Source organism: Zeus faber (genome assembly GCF_960531495.2).
Source record: "Zeus faber genome assembly, chromosome: 12".
NCBI classification, from domain to species: domain Eukaryota; kingdom Metazoa; phylum Chordata; class Actinopteri; order Zeiformes; family Zeidae; genus Zeus; species Zeus faber.
Genome location: NC_137196.1, coordinates 4,084,723 through 4,105,760, shown reverse-complemented (window position 1 = coordinate 4,105,760; position 21,038 = coordinate 4,084,723). Strand labels below are relative to the sequence as shown.

Genomic DNA, 21,038 nt, shown 5'->3' with positions numbered 1-21,038 from the left:
GGCAGTGAAATGGCTGCCGGAGTGGGTCAAGCGGTGACGAGTGTTGTTCCTAGGGCTGTGCTGCTTCTTTGCTTTTCCTTTGCACTCGTTTAACCACATCATTTCTTGTACTCTACCTCCCTTCCTTCCCCTTTCACTCCATCTCAGTCTTTCAGGAGAATACTGCCACAGCATTGACACGGCAACGCACAACTATATATGCTCATGCTCTCTGGTAGTGCATGCGCAATGAGTCGCTTGCGGCGACAATAACAGAGCCTTGAGTCCTTATTAGAATGCAGGTAATTGAATTCATCTGGCATCCCTGGTCTGATCAATCCCTACTGCCCTGCTGGAATGTAAAGCAACCGTTCTTAAGTACAAAAAAATATCTGTATGTCTAAAAAGCTCTGTCTAAGTACATGATTTAACTTGGAGAGGAATCCAGCTCAAAATGTTTTGCCAAAGGGGTGAGAGTTCTTGAAAGAAGAAAATAATTTAATGCAAAAATATCTTATAAGCTTATAAAACAGTCCAAAAAACATTGTATTGGATCTTCAAATAAGGAAAGATGTCAATTTCTTCTTTCAGAATGGAGCTGGATCAAAAGTCTACTGTTATCCATAAAAAAGTGAAATATTTCCCTTAAGAAATCCTTACAATTAGTAATTTTTATATCAAGTAGGATATCTATTCTCGAAGATAGCTGAATAATCTTGTACACACAATTCTAGGCCAGTCAATTTACCTGAAAAGATCCTGAGGATCTAGATCCAAACCAAACCACAGCTGAATGTTCTGTTATGATGTAGTTTGAGGCGTTAGGGTTAAATTGACTTTAATTAAATTACAACCAACAAAAAACCTGGGCACATATAACAGAGCAGAACAATGTGTGTGTGTGTGTGTGTGTGTGTGTGTTTGTGTGTGGTAGAGTAGTAGTAGAGAGGATGTGAGTGCAAACAAATGTTGCATGTCTGCAGTGATGGAGAGGTTAATATTTGTGTGCGCCTGTGTGACTGCATATAGGCCATGTAAGTGCTTAAAGGGGTGCTGATGGCTCTGCGCATATAACCAGACTCTCTCTCTCTCTCTCTCTCTCTCCCTATTTCTGACAGATGATTAGAGAATAAGAAACAAGAGACATGGAGACAACCCAAGAAGGAAGAGAAGCAGAATTAATCTGTACATCCATTCTGAAAATATAATTTCATCACATTAGTTTCCTTGCCTTGGCACAGCCTTAATTATTTATGAACGAGAGCGGTGAGTAGCTTCACCTTTGTGTGTTTCCGTATTATATTTATCTGCTGAGATTCCAGTAAACTTAGTCTTAGCTTAATATTGATCACATTGACATTGGAAATTGAACGGTTAAAGGCTAACTCCAGTGTTTATTTTTTCATTGATGCATTAAATATTTTACGATAGCACACATTGCTGCAACACATCCATCCATCAATCTGTTTTCTTGCTTCATATCCTGGTCTAGGTCGCAGAGGCAGAAGACTTAACAGAGTGGCCCCAGTCCTTATTCCCCATCAACGTCCTCCAGCTTTTTCTGAGGTATTGCCAGTTTGGTATTGAGAGATATGATACCTCCAGCGGCTCCTGGATCTTCCCCCAGGGTCTCCTCCCACTTGGTCATGCCTCGTACACCTCCAAAGGGAGGCACCCGGCACCTTTACGAGGTGCCCGCACCACCTAAACTGACTCCTCTCAATGTGGAGGAGCAGTTCTGAACTTAGGTCCTCCTGGATCACCAAGCTCCTCTGCCTCTCTTCAAGGCTGAGCCCAAAAACCCTGTCGAGGAATTGAACTTCAGCCACTATTCAAGACTACAGGAGGTTGTCGGAACGAAGATTGAGCTTTGCCTTCTGACTCTGCTGAACCCATGTCTCTCAATCTCATGCTCTCTTTTACCCTCACTTGTGAATACGAACCCTAGATACCTTAACTTCACTTGGGTCAACTGCTCTCTTCCTTACCAGAAGGGCATAAGCCACATTTTTCCGGGTGGGAACCATGGCCTCAGATTTGGAGGTGCTGACTCTCATTTCTACACTCAGCCACGAGCTTTTCCAACAGTGCATGCTGGAGATAACACTCTGATAAGGACACGATCATCTGTGAAAAGCAGAGATGCAGCCCTCACAGACCAATACTGGAGACATTCTGGTCCTCAGATACACCTGTCCATGAAAATCACAAACAGAATAGAAGACCTGTTTTCTCTCTCTAATAGAGAGCGAAAACAATAACACACTGTTGCATGGATAAAAGACGGGAAAGCTGGCTTCCATGTCTAATTAATGTGTTCCTTCTGGTTGCTGACAATGCATTATGAATAGATTTAGCTTGGCTTCGAGACATTTTCTAGAAGGACACTGTGCCAGCTGTCAAGTGCAACATCAAGTAGTTAAGAGAGCGGCAAGTTGTTTCTTTTTTTCCATGGATTTGAAAGTATCTGCTATTATATTAAAAACATACAAGACAATACTCTGTGGTAAATACTGACAACATACTGTCTGAGACAGAAAAATACAGACCGTGTTGTTTGTAAATTATTTTGTTATGAATTAAGAATGAGATTATTCAGCTATAACTACAAACAAAATATGTCTGCAACTATCTAGTCACTTATTCTAGGGATTTCTTCATGTGAAATGTGTAATTTTAGAAAAGAACAGCAGACTTGCTCTCCACTCTAAAAGAGGCAATTTCAAGTCATTGGTCATCAAGTCACTTACTTATTTGAAAAAGAACACAATATATTGTTTCATTTATCTTGATCCGTGCATTGTTTCCAAAATGTTTTTCCTATGTTGACAGATTTTTTGCAGCACAATTATGGGGTATCATTTGTAAGCTTCGACTGCTCAAAAACATGCTTAACTTTTTCCAGATTTAGCCCAAATGTTGTACCCTTTTCTGCAGAGTTAGTGCACTAACACCCCACAAAAATGCACTACAATTTTCATATTGCACATATAAAGACTGAAGAATTACATGTTAAATCCAAACGTTAAATCTAAATATTAGAATTTGCATATCTGTGAACTCAAGATTTTGGATTTAGATTTTGAATTTAGAGTTAAGTTTTAGATTTAGTATTTATATTTAAGATTTTGATTTATGATTTAGATGGAGCGGAAAATTACATGGAGCGAGATGTGGGGAATGGAGTCGAATAGGCTAAGTTTCATCATCAGAGCCACTTATGATGTCCTGCCCTCGCCAACCAACCTACATCTCTGGTATGGAGAGGACCCAGCCTGTCTCCAGTGTGCAGCCCCAGCAACCCTCAAACACATCTTGGTGGGTTGCAAGACCAGCTTAACGCAAGGAAGATACACCTGGCGCCACAACCAAGTGCTGAAATGCTTGGCTGTCGAAATCGAGAACAAGAGGGTTACCACCAATGCCATGCCTCTAAATGCCCAGACTACCTTCCCACGGAGAACAACCTTCATGCGGGAAGGGGAGAAACGGCGGACCAAGCCATCACTTCCAGACTCTGGCCCACTGAACGCAGCCCGGGATTGGGAAATGCGGGTAGACCTCAGCCAGAGGCTCACCTTCCCACCCGAAATTGCAGTTACCAACCTGCGCCCAGATCTTGTCCTCTGGTCCAAGTCCTGCCGGCGAGTCTTTATCGTTGAGCTGACTGTCCCATGGGAGGAGGCCATCGATGAGGCATTTGAATGGAAGAGGCTGCGGTATGCCAACTTAGCAGCAGAGGCAGAGGGGCGGGGCTGGAACCTGAAGGTGTGGCCAGTGGAGTTGGGCTGCAGAGGTTTTGTAGCAAATTTCACCATAAGGTTCTTGAAGTAGGTAGGGTTCAAAAGGCAGGCCCAAAGGAAGGCAATCAAACTTGCCACTGCAGCCGAGCGGAGCAGTCACTGGCTATGGCTGAAACGGAGAGACGCAAGATGGGCTGCCAAATAATCATGTTGGTGCCACCGTGTGACACACACTCAGGCCTGATCAACCTGTGGTGGGCCAACCTCGGCAGAGGGTGTCTTGTGATAAATGGCCGAAACACCCAATGAAGCCGGGGCACACAACTGAAGATGTGTCGCATTGGTGGCACCACGTGATCTGTGCAAAAACTCACCCCACACAGGATGACATTCCCAACCCTCTCAATTGTTGTGCTGAAATTTAGGGATTGTAACAACTAGTCCTATGAAGAATCCTGAAGAACGGCGGGGCTTCAGGGCTCTGCAACTGAGTCACAAAGAGTGTCTTTCCTCGGTGTATGGCTTTAACCGATAGTTTCGTCTTCCTTGTGGAACAGAGGACTGAATCGTTGACATTTTGTTAAACTAGCCAATTAAAATGTCTTATATTTTGAACAGACATGTATTAGTAATTCTAATTCTTTATATCTATATACTGTATGTCAAAAAGTGATAGTGCATTTTTGTGGGCTGTTATTTAGCTAAATTCATGGACAACATTTGGGCTAAATCTGTAAAAAATGAAGCACGTTTCTGAGCAGTGGAAGTTTACAAACGGCACCCCATACACAATACACCAATTCTCTCTGTTATTCATCACCTCTATTTTCTCATTCTGCTGTCCTATTTTCCTTCTCTCCTCCCCATCTCTAATTCAGTCATTGTTAGACTTAGATTTGGAAAAAAAAGAAAGCAAGGCAAAGCCAAGAAAAGACGAAGGCTATGTTTGACTTTGTTTAAGGGACTGTATGAGCAACAGAGAGCAAGATATAAGGAGGGATTTGGCTTTGATTCGACTACCAGAGTTGACACTCTGTCCATAATCACTGCCTTTATGCATTGGTGAAGACATGTGATGTGCATATGAAAAATGTGCACGACTCAAAGCCCAGGCCACGAGTCCGCCATCACTAAATGGTGGTGGTGGGGGAAACAAACAATTGTAGGGATGCCCCTATACCATTGGTTTACAGACTGAGAACAGACCCTTGCACACTGCAGGAACCAGGAACTTGGTTCTGTGAGAGAAAAATGCATACGATCAACTATTTTGAATGAGGACAAAGGCCTCTACCTCCAGAGGGGGGTTTTGAAACATTTGTCTCTGTTTCCCCAGGAACCCCCTTACAATGTCAATTCTAACATGAAAGAATCAGATCACATTTTGCTCCTTTTACCTTCTATGGAAATAAAGCAACTCAACAGGGGAGCCAAGAGGTGCATTGTAAGGGACTGTTATCCGCGTCTGCCAGGACAAGTTTGCAAGTACCTGTGAATTTCACTGTCTGAGGGTGGCACCCAAGGAAACAGTTAGGGGGCACAGACTTGTAAATGACTTCTGACCCAAGCCACACCCTGTTTTTTTGTATAAATCCTGCTGTCTTCAGAAATGATATCAGATCGATCCGAGCGCTGCTTTGGAGCAGTACTGAATCTTTCTCTTTATTCTGCAGAATAAATATCTTGAATATTCTCAGTTGTTGTTTTCTTGTAGCGGGCAGATTAACCTCACCAATCATTGCAGTAGAATTTCTTTCACAGTTCCTGGTTATTTAGAACTTGAACCTTTTTCCACAGAACAAGCTTAGTTTTGAAAGTGGTTGTACTTGGATAGTTCCTGGACCCAAAACGTGGTACTTGACAGGGGAAACAGTAACCATGAGGGCAGAGTTTGTAGTTTTGAACGCTAACTAGTCAAATGCTACACGAGAATCATCAAGCATACCAATTGTAAATATCGGTAAACAGCTAATTTACCACTTACTCCTGGCTCTTAGTTTTTGCATACCCTCGCTACTTTTGTTTTATTCATGAAATTGAAAAACAAAAACCCCAAATACAGTGATGGACTGACTATGACACAATGTATGAAACCTAACAGTCACACGTTTAGGTGTCACCTCCTACTGATATGCATAATCTCCAGCATTCCTAGGTGTGGTAGGAAAGCAACCGAGAATTATTTTAGGGACTGCTAAGGTTCCCAGTTTCAGAATGTTCCTGTAACTTGGTGGGAAAGTACCAAGCACTGATAATGATAAAATACCTGTTTGTTTTCTATTAAAATGTTAACATTTTAACATTTGAATAATCTGAGCATTATGTATTATTTTAACACTTCACACCCTATAAAAAAATATATAGTCATGGAATGTCAATGTCAGTTAAACTTTTTAAGATTAAAAAAGAGATTAAAAAAGTGCAGATCTCAAAGAAAAATGATATACCTATATAAAAAGGCAAAACAAAACATTTTAAAGATAGAAAATTCAATATATATATTTTTATTTTAATCAATGTCATCACCAACTAAAATAAACAACAGATAAACATTTATCCAACTACATTTCTACACCACTGGTCTGGACAATTACTGTAGTGCAACGCACAAAAAATATTCCTCATAGAAAAGAGACAATACAATACAAATGTCATGCACATTGCTTTGACTGTCTTTTGTCTATGTGTGCACGCTACCTTGCACGGCTTGGAGCTTATGTGTCTGTATGATAATGCAGAGCTGCAGCACCAGTTGCGGCGCGCTCTCCAGAAAGGTGGCCAGCAGGTGGAGCATGCTGACGTCTGAAAATTCGTACACCATCCTCCAGTAGTATCGCCAGCGCTCCGTCTCCCCGCAACGGCGACTCCGCACGCCCAGATAGATGGTGTGGAAGTACCTGCCGGGACAAGGTGCAAGGAAAAAGGGGAAGGGGGAATAATGAATGTATATGGAAATAAACAATTAGAGACAGTATTATTGGAACACTGCTTTTAATGTGAAACTGTCAAGATGGATGCACAGATAGGGGAAGACAATCATGTTGTGTCTTTTGTGGAGCACTGGCTGGCACATGTGTGGGAACATTAAGTTGAAAGGACACCCCATAACAAAAATCAGCACTCCTTTACAACAAGATTTAACACAAAGTCAGTTAATAAATATGCCACAGGACGTGGTACATACTGTATCACCATTTATTTTTCAGGCAAATAAATGGTAAATACGATATATTTACGTTATATATTTTATTATCATAGATATAGACATCTCCCTATAGGTCGCTAGGTACAAACACCTCCCTATTCAAAGATATAGGAGGTCTTCCACAAATTCACTGCCCTGGAGCGTTCACCGAGATAATACGCAAGTCAACGTACTTAATTTAGAGTGGCTTTGAAACAATTCTCAATGTAAGACTATGTTACATTTCAAGGCAACAGCCCTTTTATGGATAAGTAGATAACTGCATTGAATCAACTTGGCCAATTCTTAACCACCGTTATTTTTGAGCCAAATTGATTGAGCCAAATCAGTTATCCAGTTTTGTTGAGCCAGCTTATTTTAAGAAACCCTGCCATGTAAAAGCTGTATTCATAATACTTGATATGAATGCAAATACAAATGAAAGACAGAACAACATATATGAAAACTCTCCCAACCGGGTCGGACCAGTCAGCGCTAAATGGCTGACTGGGCAGACCGGGTAAAGCTGTGCCGCCACGGAGCCAAGCCAGCCCTGTCCCTTGCAGACATAGCTTAACCATGCCCCCTCGTCTGCCACAGTTATATTTTCTGTTATATTTAACGCGGGGGGCTGCAACCACCCCCAACCACCCTCCATTACAAATAGCACTGACACAGCATGAAAAATTGTTTTTAGGATGATGTTTTTTTGTGGTGATTGGGACCCTTCAGAAGAACAAACCTCATGTGTCTCCAGTGTAATTGTCATGTTCCTCTCATAACCCCGAGGTACTCAAAATATTTTTTTGTCGGTACACTACTTGAAAATGTCAATCACAAAATAACACGATACTCAAAAAAGGGTCACAGTAAATTTCATGAGACAAATCTTAAAGTGAAGCCTTTCGGAGCCTTTTGGAGTACCTCCAAAGATGAAGGGTTACAATAATGGGGATTTTTTTTTTGTTACTTAAAAATATTATCATTATTAGTCATAGTAGTAATCATAGAGAGGTGTCTTGGAATGTGTGGCGTCCCAAGACAGTACCCAATGTATAAGATAATTATTAACAGACGGTGCCAGGGGTCTCAAGAGAGAAAGAGAGCCAATTGTCAGGGGTCCCGGTGATAAGGGAGGTGAAATGTGAATGGTGACCTATGTAGGGGAATCAGATGGTCAACGTTGTCTCTGGTCAAGCATAAAAGGATCTGCCAGAGTTTCATCCAACAGAGAATCCATCCGGCTCGGTTCTCTCCTGGACGCCCATGGCAAGTCTGGTCTGATGCTGTTCTTTTGTAATAAATCTATTATTTTACTCAAGTCAGCGTCAGCGGTCACTCCTTCTTCATCAACACATCAAATTCATCAAGAAACTACAATAGTCAACAGTGTCACCAATTAAAGATAGAAAAGAAATTTGGACATCCCCATATTTGCTTATAATCTCTTCAATTATTCATGAAAGAAAATGTGATAACCAAACCTCCAGGTTTGTTGATCAAACTGACTTCCCAGCTGATGTGAATCGCTATTTTCAGATTTCATATAACAGCCCAAGCATTGATATTTATTTATCCAGAAGTGGAGCAGAGAATGTTGTACCCAATCCACTGTCGCACTTGAACTGGAAGCACGGAGTGGAGGGGGAATGTGTTATGTTGTGTCATAAACAATACACTAAAATGCTGGTAAAAACCATGCAATCTGCAGAGGATAGAGAGAGACAAATTGATCGGATTAAGAGAGCAGCTGCTTAAATGCCATTACAAAGCAGCAAACAGGTATTTGAAGCTGATGGTGCCTCTGGAGTCCCGTGAACTTCAAAGTGTAGGATCCTCCAGAGGCTTGCAGTTGTGCATAAACCTACTATTGGGCCACCCCTAACCAATGCTCACAAGAAGAAATGGTTGCAGTGGGCCCAGAAATCATGCTGCAAAGAATACCTCTGTCATTGGCTGCTATGGGCATAAAAGGAGATAAACTCATAGCATGGCCCCCATCCTCCCCTGACCTCAACCCTATTTAGAACCTATGGAGCATCCTCAAGCAAAATATCTATGAGGGTGGGAGGCAGTTTGCATCAAAACAGCAGCTCTGGGAGGCTATTCTGACATCCTGCAAAGAAATTCAAGCAGAAACGCTCCAAAAACTCACAAGATGCAAGAAATGTGTAGGTGATATTAAAGAAGGCGCCTATGTTAACATGTAACTTGGCCTGTTAAGATGTTTTTGATTGAAATTGCTTTTGGTTTCAGTAAATATGACCTGCTAATGCTGCAAATTCAACAAATGACCATTTTCAGTTCTTTACAACCTATAAAGTGTTTTGAAACTCTGTTTGGAACAGTGCATTTTGAGTTTTTTATTTTTGAAAAAAATACTGTTATCATTGGGAGGTTTGTTCAATAACATTCGAATACCCTAACGGTTGATGACTTGAAAATTATACTAACATTTGCATCGACTATTTAGGAAAATCAGAGAAAAATATCATTTGCATAATAATTTGCAACGCGGTGTATATTCAAATAAACAAGTACATCATTTCCGTTTGCAAAGACCAAATGAGAAGACCTTGGTGTGCGGGCAAAATCGAAATACCGACTGAAATTTTGTTGGCGTGTGTACTGTACTGTACTGCATTCTAAAATTGCCAGGAGCAGCCAAATAAGTTGAAAACCTTTCTAGAAGGAAAATGCCATTTTTCCAGATTGGTGTTCCTTTATGATTTTTTTTTATCTATCAATGTATTTTCAAAACCAAATTTGATTTATAAATAGTAGAAAAATGTTAAACCGTTGATTTAATATTCCCTTTAGATTACATGGGGAAACACAGTTCAGTTACCAAGACGCTGACTAGCACTGAACAACGCTGATCAATCATTTCCTTTAAAGCGACGATCCAGGTGAAGATCATTCTTCCATATTCCATGTGATGTGATGTCATAATGTAAAACCATTTTGATAGAGTTCGACCTTTAAATCTTACTACTTTTACACACACACAGAGACATTATTGTGTAGGGGGCGTATACCAACGTATACCAATGAGGAAGTAATGCTGACCTCACTCCTGTAAACAAGACGAGGATCTAGTTTCACTTTGTCTGTGAAAACTTTCATCTCTGTGTTGTTATGGATTACAAGGAGCAGGTGGTGGAAGATCTTAATCATATCGCAGACCTTAATCTGACCAATGTGATAGATCCAAGACAGTGTAAGCAGACTTCATTTTCGGCAATGATAGTCAATTCTCCGAAAGCGACGCGGAAAACGACAGCGATGCTGCATCTAATATTATCCCGGACTTGGAGAACATTTCAAACAGCAGATTTCCACCTGAATGTGACGATGAAAAGGAATATTTCGGGTGATCAGGAGGGGAGCATGCTGTGATCGGGAGGGGAGCATGCTGTGATCTCATGAGAAGATGGAAGCGGAAGTGAGTAGTGAGTGCAGACCCAACATGGCGGCGCCCTGCTACACTAAGTAACGCACCGGTAGCTCCACCTCAGACAAAATAACAAAGCGAATTGCAAATAATATTTATATATATATATATATATATATATATATAAAAAAAGGGAACTCCGCACGAAACCAAAGTGGAGGACCTTAAGGATTATATCAATTATTTTTATAATGCGTACGTGGTGGAAGACGACCAGGACCGCAATAATCCCGCGAAAAGGAAGAAGACCGACTCAGCAACAGACACAGACGATCAAATACCGGGTGCCGTAGAGGTTAGTGTTTTGGATGAGATTAACAAGAAGCTGGACATGCTCGGTCCACTTCTCCGAGACATTACTGACATCAAAGCTAGTCTTGATTTCCTGCACCGCACGGTCGGCAAAATGCAAAAAGACAACGCGGATTTAAAAACCTCTGTCTCACAGCGGAGTTGGAAGTTGTAAAAAATAAAATAAAATAATGAAATGAAATGAAAGAGACTATCCTGGATATTCAATCCAGAAGTATGTGGGACAACCTCCTATTTTCTGGGATCCCAGAGAACAACACCGAGTCCCCAGAAAATATGGTGAAAGACTTTCTCCGCACCGCCCTGAAACACCCGACGGACACCGTGAAGCAGATCACCTTTCACCGAGTTCATCGAGTTCATTCCTTTTCCCCACCATGTGGGGAACCGTCCCCGCTCCATCACTGCTAAGTTTGAACACTTCAAGCACAAGGAGCTGGTTAAAAGCAAAGGACGGGAGCTGAAAGGAACAGTGCTGGGCATGAACGATCAATCCCCCCGGGAGATCAACGACCGACGGAAGGTGCTGTATCCTGTCCTGAAGGAGAACCGGCAGAAGGGTAAACGCGTATCGATGGTTGTTGACAAACTATATATAGACGGTCTGTTATACCGAGACTCCTCCCCACACCCTGGTTATTCTGATCATAATGTATGTATTCTTGTAATTCCGGTTATTATATACTGCAAGATGTAGGAATAGGCATGCTATCTATGTCAGGATTTAAAATATCGCTCACTCTCACCTCACCTTCCTAATTCCCCCTCCATACTTCTCTCATCATCTCACGAAAACTTAAGCGTGATCATCGTACTGGGAAGAGATTTGTGGCTGATTCAGAGAATAGACGAGTTTATGCAGAAAAAGGCATAATGAGGAAGGTTTCTTTGCGTGATGAAGTCTGTTGAGGTTGGTGATGCAGATTATGAACAAGTAGCAATGGACAAGATTCTCAAGTTTACCTGCAAATGCAGCCAGGAGCGAAAAGAAAATGAAAAGAGGCCCCAAACAGGCTCTCAGAGTGTAGCTGGGGTAAGGCTGGGGTGAGCCCTCATCATAACTTCAAGAACTTTGAAGATATTTGGCATACGCACATTTATATTAAATGACACACCGAGGCTGATATACAGACACTCATATTATTGATACTCTACATTTTGTTGTGCTGTCCACACTTTTAAACTCCTAAATAATTCCACTTTTATAAAACATGTATATTCTTACTGTTAAATAAAAGAAAACTTTGAAGGTGATTATCGCAGAAACAGTTTGCCACACCCTTGTCATTAATAAATCATAGCTTTAAAATATTTGCTTGATTTGCACAAGTGACACCTTGTTTTGAAGCTCTGATTCTTCGCTTTCAAATGATGCGATGAATTAATAACATGAACATAAATCAGAGAATTGGAGTGGAAGTTTTTCTGTATACAGTGGCGTGCCATACACGACACAGATCGCTCCCTCTATGCTGTCCCATGGATCGGGACAGTAGGGAAAGGTCCACTGCACTGTCTAGACAGCGGTGTAGAGAGATGTATTTATTTTCGTTTATTTCCTACTTGTATGAAACAATTTTTTTTAAACACAACTGAATTAAGGGACTGTCCTGATCACTGCATAATGGAATGAATGAAACAAAAACCTATGTCCCGTGCCACGGCACACGTCTCTCTGTTTCTTTCCATTACTATGGACTGCTCAAAAAAATTAAGGGAACACTTAAACAACACATCCTACATTTCGATGAATTAAATAATCCAGTTGAAAATCTTTATTCATTACATATTGCAATGCGTTGAAAACAAAAAAACATAAGAATGATCAATGAAAATCAAAATCCATAACCCATGGAGGTCTGGATTCAGAATCCTACTCAAAATAAAAGTGGAAAAATCAGATCACAGGCTGATCCACCTTCTGTGGAAATTCCTCAACACAATTCAAAATGCTCAGTAGTGCGTGTGGCCTCCACGTGCCTGTATGCACTCCCTACAACGTCTGGGTATGCTCCTGATGAGACGATGGATGTTCTCCTGAGGGATCTCCTCCCAGACCTGGATCAGGGCATCACTCAACTCCTAAACAGTCTGTGGTGCGACGTGGCATCGCTGGATGGAACAAGACACGATGTCCCAGAGGTGCTCGTTTGGATTCAGGTCTGGGAAACGGGCAGGCCAGTCCATAGCATCAATGCCTTTGTCATGCAGGAACTGCTGACACACTCCAGCCACATGAGGCCGAGCATCAGAAGGAAGCCAGGGCTCACTGCACCAGCATATGGTCTGACAATGGGTCTGAAGATCTCATCCCGGTACCTAATGGCAGTCAGGGTACCTCTGGCTAGCACATGGAGGTCTGTGCGGCCCTCCAAGGATATGCCTCCCCAGACCATCACTGACCCACTGCCAAACCGGTGATGCTGGAGGATGTTGCAGGCAGCAGAACGTTCTCCACAGCGTCTCCTGTCTCACATGTGCTCAGTGTGAACCTGCTTTCATCCGTGAAGAGCACAGGGCGGCAATGGCGAATCTGCCAATCCTGGTGTTCTCTGGCAAATGCCAATCAGGTTGCATGGTGTTTGGCTGTGAGCACAGGCCCCACTTTTGGACGTTGGGCCCTCATACCACCCTCATGGAGTCTGTTTCTGACAGTTTGAGCAGAAACATGCACATTAGTGGCCTGCTGGAGGTCATTTTGTAGGGCTCTGGCAGTGCTCCTCCTGTTCCTCCTTGCACAAAGGAGCAGGTCCTGCTGTTGGGTTGTTGTCCTCCAACGGCCCCCTCCACATCTCCTGGTGTACTGGCCTGTCTCCTGGTATCTCCTCCATGCTCTTGACACTGTGCTGGGAGACAGCAAACCTTCTTACACAGCGCATTGATGTGCCATCCTGGATGAGCTGCACTACCTGAGCAACTTCTGTGGGTTGCAGACACCCCCTCATGCTACCTCTCATGGTGAGGTCACTGGCAAAATGCAAAAGTGACCAAAAATCAGCCAGAAAAGATGAGGACAGGGAAATGGTCTGTGGCCACCACCTGCAGAACCATTCCTTTATAGGGGTTGTCTTGCTCATTGCCTCTCATTTCCACCTGTTGTCTGTTCCATTTGCACAACAGCAGGTAAAATGGATTCACAATCAGTGTTGCTTCCTAACTGGACAGGTTGATATCCCAGAAGTGTGATTGACTTAGAGTTACATTGTAATGATTGTGTTCCCTTTATTTTTTTGAGCAGTGTACTTCACTTGTAAATAATAAATCCTGCACTTCTGTAACGGGGAGACTAATGAGTACATACTTCTGCTAATGTGGATGATGTCAGTTGGGTAGGCGGTCCTTCAATGTGGCCCAGGACACATTTGTGTTTACACTGCTAAAAGAATGTGGCCATATGTGGCCCAGACCACCTCCGAATGTGGTCTGAGTGATCGGACCTCAAACTGCATTGAGGACACATTTCTTTTGCTCTACATTAGAGCTGTCTACTTGAGATCGGATCACCAAAGATGCATGTTAATGCCAGGTGTAAACGGGGTCATAGGGTTAAAATACTTAGAATGGCAAAATATCTGTACCCAGGCCTGGGGCCTGCCCATAAAAACCAAATGAGCAGCAAGTTACTTTCCTCTGCCACCCAATCTGTGTGCAGGGGAGACTTTATCCCTTTAAACATCAATATGTTGCTTTGATATTCCCATTTCAAATGGTTAAAACATAAATCTCGCACAGGTGAGGCGGGTCGGACACATTGCATCCAAGGATTCTGTTCTGGGAATTTGTGGGATGAAGTCATAGGCAGCTAATAAAAGCATGAACATTGATCATGCAACAGGCAAAAAAAAAGGAATAACTGCCATGGCAATTAAAACAGCATTTATGGTTTAGTTTCAGGCTGTTATCCAGACTAATTGAAAGAGAAGCATTATCAAAAAGATAATTATATCTCTAAGCAATCCACAGTATACAAAGGGCATGTTATCACTATGCAATTTGTGTATTACAGGATTGACAGGGATATTGTTTTGAATTAAAAAATTAGAATTTGGGAACAAATACAGTGTAAAGGTGGAGGTACACTTAAAAAGAAGTAAAAGTTTTTCACCAAAAAGACATCTTCAGAACAAGATAAGAACAAATTGACCTGGTGATCTGGGTTCTTGCGGTGTTCTCTGAACAAGCCACAGGTGAACTTTGTCTTTTGCCTTTCTCTTGTTCTAAGAACTCCCCTTGTCGCGATTGGTCCAAATGCCGTTGTGTCATGGCAGGGGACAGACTTAAATCTCCCTTTCCGGGTGATTTAACCTCCTCCTCTGAACTTTTCCCGAGTCAACAAGCCTATTTTTTTTCCCAGAGCCGCAACATTCGGGGCATGTTTTATATACCATTATCTCCTCAAATATAAACCTCACTCAAATAAAAGCCGGTAAACAATGCTGAATGTGAGTCAGTGTGTATGTGTTTTTTCTCCTTCGGCACTGTGCCGCGCTCCCCGTGCAGTTCCTGTGCTGGTTTTACCTTGTTTTTATTTAAGATCTATTGTTTGTTAGTTTCTACTTGTATCATACGAACATTTTAAACCAAGGGACGTTCCGCCTTGGATCAGGATATTGGGATGCGTAATGGAGAGTGATCTCTGGTCCACTGTGCGTCCCGGCCGTTCCCGTGTCTCAGAACAAAAAAACAATGCAAGGAGCGCGGCACCCAGACGTTAGTTAGGTAAATAAAAGCCCTGGTCACTGTTTGAGGAAGTATGGGTACTGCCAATAAATTACATTGAGTTTGAGTTTACTATTTTTCCTTTTATTCATCTTCAGGTAAAGCAAAACCACTCCCACCTCCCCCTGCTGTCAAGTTTGTGCTTCTTTCACTGCAGATATTTTTGAGTTCTTATTGAGTATCCTGCTGACGGTGTTCTGGGAGATGTTCTCTGGTTGTTCGAATATCTCTTGTTCCCAGGTCTTTTTAAATGTCTCTACCTTAAACTATATGCAGGGCTGAGCAAATAAATATGTACGCTGGCTAATATAAGACTTTTTATAGTCTTTTGTGGAGGTTTTGTGGACAGTCCTGTAGTTATTTTCCTTTCTTCTCGTTCAACTTTGCTTATTTTTTTTTCCTTTTACTATGTTTAGCTATGGAGTATTTTGTTTATCGATAAATGTATGGAACGTCAAGGTTTTGTGTCATATCTCAAAGCCCAAAATCAGTCCTTAGTGAATTAAATTCAATATGCTGTATTACTGTTGTACTATTACCTGCAGCGTTTATTGTTATGTTTAGAAATCAAATCTAGACCACCCAGTGTAGACAGGCACAGGTCAAATATTTCAAATATACACTATTTGGAATTTTGCTCTCAGTGAGATGCAGTGCAATTGCAAATTACCCACTGACATCAGCCTCTGAGTCCTACTCCTAACTAAAAGTGAGTTTAAGAACCTTAGGAATTATTTTTACTCCTACTTAGATTTTGTGCATGATTTCTGGGAGTCCGATTTTTTCAAATGTTTAAATAGTTCCTGATAATTCTTTTCAAATTTTTGTTCAAGAACAATGTGAATGATTTCTACAAAGACTTAAAGGGAGATAAGTGTCCCGCAGGTACGCTGCAAAGAAAAATAAGAAAAGATCAAGAAAAAAAAAAAAGGTCTCCCAATGGTTTCAGAAACGTCTGCTTGATCATATTTCTTAAAACAAGAAAAAGCTTATTGTGACATAAAATATTTTGTGGTTTCATAAAACAGGCAACATTGCATTGTAGCAAAGATATTAAGAGAAAGAAAAGACATTTCTTCTTACATCAGAGGTCTGCTACTCTCGGTAAAATCACTGAATGAAATCCCTAGCTATTTATTTTTAAGTGAGATTGTTGAAGACATATTTCCTCAAAGCTCACCAAATAATCGTATACACACAATTTTAGAGCAGTCAATTTATCTCTATAGAAAAAGATGTTCTGCCTTGTTGACATTTGCCTTGTTTACAGTGTTTTGTAAGTCCATGGCCCAGATTTCTCATTTCTGCCCCCTCAAGTCTTGTTCATGGGAAATGCATGACGTAGACAGGCATTCCTTATGTTTGCCATTTGCAGGCTTACACGCACACACACACACCTCAGTGCTGCAAAGGCGCACCTGAGCTTGGCATGTTTTATTTACTACTTTCTTGCAAATTTAACGGGAGAGTACACAAATGTGCGTTGAGAGCCACTTTTGTAAAGAGATTCCCAACCTTTACCTCTGGGTACAACACCTTTTCCTATTTATATAATCATCTTTTGATCCGTTTTTTTTGGGGGGTTTTTTCCCCAGGACTAGGGAGATTGAGTGGAAGAGAGAGGTTAAGAAAGAGGGGAAACGATAAGAAGAGATGAGGCACAAACGTTCTGCATTTTGTGAGGTTGCAGGGGGCGTATTGAATGGGTCAGTGCCCCAGCAAATGAAGCTGACGCTTCACACCCAAACTGTAAGTGTTTTGGTTTTTTTATGTTTTTTTTCAGAAATTAATGAAAGTGACTAAGGGGAGTGGTGAATTTTGATTTGTTGAGCCAAGATAATCACTGTCTGTGGATGCTTAAATAGATATTTGTATATATATATATATATTTGTATCTCCCCCCAGGAGAAGACAATCTTGCCATTTGAACGCAGGTCATTTGAGTTTGAGACCCCTTGACAGCCTTTGGTCACAGGTCTGTTGAGTGAGTCAGATATCTACATAGAAAAATCCTCCACTTTAAGACGTATGTTTGGGTGGTTGCTACGTTCACTTTTTCTCTCCATTGATGCTTGCTATTATTGTAGTGTTGGTGAGAATCTGCTTCGTTATTCACTGCATTCCATGGTGTTGCTATCGTGTGACGTTCAATCAATAACCCCAATTTTCCATTTGGAGAAAAATTTACAGGAAAAGTACAGGTGAAATTGGGTAGAGTTAGACTTGAAATGTTTTAAGCCATAACACATACTGTAGATCTATGCATAATAATTCATTCAGCAGAAATGGTCAGTGCTGAACACAACCAGGACAATGTGCCTCGCAGAGTGGGCTGTATGATAGCAGTGGAACAACAAAATCCTGCCATAAAACTTTCTTTGTGGGATGTGAAAGGACTCAAAAGAGAATCCTTTTGTTTACAGAAAAATAACCACGTCAGGAAATGTTAAGACAGTACCGAAAGCGACAAAGCTTGTAAGGAGTGGGAGTGCTCTGCTTAAGGAATTAGTGGACGTGTCCACAGAGAATCTGTAACCAGCAGCGACTGCATCTGCTGGCTTTAGATGTTGTGGGTGATTTCCTTTGACTCCCTTGTGAGAACAAAGAGGAAAACCTGACCGCAGAAATCCCAGATTCACACACAACAAACTGCCTCACACCTCCAGAAACAGTCGCGAGGCTGATATATGAGAGGCTGTTTATTTCTCAGACACAGAAAAGAATAATACATTAAGATGTAGTTTTACACTGTATGTTAGGAAATTGCTTTTTGATAGTCAAAATATACCTTATACGTATTTTGAGCTAAATGGAGGAGGTTAATAATGTCAGCAAGCATGTGTGTGTGTGCGTCTGTGTGGCAAACGAGGGGGCATGGTTAAGCCACGGTCTGCAGGTGACAGTGCTGTCCGCGGCGCTGTACCGGGTTGTCCCAATCAGTTCCATTGGCGCTAATTGGCCAGACACGGCTGGGAGAATTTCATATATGTGACAGCGACTGGTGTTTTGGGTCTCAAGTATCTAACTGTTGTTGTTTTTTTGTAACATTGATACGGAAGTGTTGTCAGGTCTTTTTGGTATGCTCTGATGCGCTGTGGCGCAACATTTTTTTTTTACCATGCGAAGACCTGGTGCAGTTCAGGTTAGTTTATAACATTATTTTATCAAAACCGTTTCACATTCTGACTTTACATCACACGGAATATGGAAGGATTATCTTGATATGAATGTGCGCATCAAAGGAACGGTAAGATCGCTGTTGGTGCTGTTGTTCTGAGTTCAATAATGCGTGAGTAACTCCAAAACTCTGGTTTGATAATAACTTGAGAGACTGAAAAAAAAAAATTGGAGGTACGGTATCTGCCCCACTGGGGGCAGTGTTGTCCCCGCAGGTGGAGGGTGCAGACGTGCCAGTGCTCAACATCTGCTGGAAGCTCTCTGAGTGGGAGACAAAGTACAGCACCGTGAAGAAGGAGTGTTTTTCCATCAAGTGGGCGGTCGGCACCCTCCGTTACTACCTTCCGGGGTGCCCATTCACCCTCTGTTCGAACCATGCCCTGCTGCAGTGGAGACCAACGCACGGATCACCCATTGGTACCATGCTCTCCAGCTCTTGGGAGGGAGTGGGCCGGACACCTTCCTTGCCTATGGTGGGGGTACGTTGTAGACGAAGGGCCGTGGTTAAGCCACGGTCTGACCTGTCTTGCAGTGAGGGATTGTATGGTGCAGGAGCCGAGACCCTGTGGACCAGATCCCGAGACGGACCCTGATGCTCGCCAATAAGAATTCTGTTTATATTCACGTTTTGGCCAGGCAGCCTTTTTGTTAACCCTTTTACTAAAAACACCCCCATGTTGGCACATCACTGTCCAGATGTCTCCGTCTCCCTCTCTGAACCCGTAGCTGTGGGTAGAGTCTCCTACAGTGTCTTTTTTTGAGGTCTGTTGATATTTAAAACCACTAACCTTTGTCTTGGCATTAATATTTTCCTGCTAGGCATAGACTGTTATGCAAACAGAATCTCTTCCTCTCACTCAGCCCCACTCAGTCTGTGAGGAAGAATTTCAGCCATGAGCGACTCCAAGCTAATTGCTGCAAAAATTGCAAGGCTGATGTAGTATCATGCAACTGCTCACAACTCACTGTGGTAAAAAAAGATAAAGAAAAAAATTAAGAATATAATGATGTGTTTCAGGCCTATGAGATTCATTTTAATGGGATTTGGTTTAAAGAGGGAAAAAACAAAAGATATGGCAACTCAGAGCTAGATTTACCGAGCCTTTTGTTAGAAACGTGTGTTATTTACCAAACAGGTGCACCATTCTGGAAACATCAACAACAGGGACATCTCACCTTGCAGCGGTAAAATTGTGAGATATGGCCCTTTTTAATACTGTTGCATTGTAACAACCCTGTATCACAAGACCTATTGCATGGCAAGAAGACGAGAAACACACAGAATTAGACACTTAAACAGAGAAGAGACAGAAACAACACATAAACACGCTCAATATTCACACACACAGCTCAGAAACACGCAATATTCCAAGGCAAAGCTCTTCAACTACACAGTTCCACCTGCAGCTATTTTGCTATAGTGAAAACACTGGGCCAGATGACCTAAGACATTTTATTGTACAGATGGCACAGCACAACAAAGGGCCACTTAGCTTCACTGGTAGATAGCCTGCACACCACTGCAAATTCTCCAGTGATGTTGATGTTATGAATCCCATAAACACAGCTTGTTCCAAATGTGGATAAAAAATGAGCGCTTCAACATAATACTGAAAAATGGAGTTGGTGCTGACAAAGGGTGTGCGAAAGTTCTTCCTCCATCAAAAGGTCCTGGCTTCAATTTCAGACCGATTTTAATTTTTTTTCTCTAAGCAAGATTCGTAAGCACTATCTACTCCAAGGCTGACTTTGTACTCAAGACCAGTGGGTGCAATGCACATTTTCCGCTTTGTGGATTTGTATAGCACTTTGTTTTCTAAATGTTGTTAGGGTTCTTTGCATTTACATCCTTCCAGACAGGAAACAGGCAGTTATCTAGCTGTGGAAACATCCACAGCTAGATAAAGTGCATCCCTGCAGTCGAAATGGTGTACTACCTGCTACATCTTCATAGCATGTATTGTCCAGCATTTTTTATTATGTGAGTAAAAAGAATGATGGCTTGTTGTACATACTACATTGTCATATACACGCATATTTTTTTAGGGCTGTACCCAATTCATAATTTTGTCAGTCAAATTTGATTTGCCTGTTCAATGCGACTATTCAACTCTTCGTCGGTGCGGCGTCGGGAGGCACATTTTGAGCACCTGTCTCCCTTTCAAGTGATGGAGTACCCGCGATCAGCGAGCCAGGACAGTGTGTTTTTATTTTAGATGTAGGTAATTTTATTTTACGTCTCCTTATGGAGGAAGCAAGTGCGTATGGAACAGTATCGAATGAAACCGTGCGTAATGGGGACACTCCACTAATGACCACCACTCTCCATTCGTAATTACTGCTTTCAGTTGTTTTATTTGGAGGAACGGGGCAGGGCGATCAGGCTGTAAAGAGAGCCGTGTTCGCGTCCGTGTTCGGATTCATACATATAAAAATATATTTATGATACAATATACTTGTTTATAATTCC

At 41.8% G+C, this 21,038-nt stretch overlaps 1 protein-coding gene across 1 annotated transcript in view; it reads right to left on the bottom strand.

The window, feature by feature from the left end:
* xkr4 (XK related 4) overlaps positions 1 to 21,038 on the bottom strand; it is a gene marked incomplete at its 5' end in the record, with an annotated part of 78,521 nt that overhangs the window by 7,644 nt on the left and 49,839 nt on the right. The window contains one exon of the mRNA XM_080011462.1: positions 6,420 to 6,619. Coding sequence (XP_079867588.1) covers positions 6,420 to 6,619 — 200 coding nt within the window. The remainder of the gene's footprint in view (positions 1 to 6,419; positions 6,620 to 21,038) is intronic.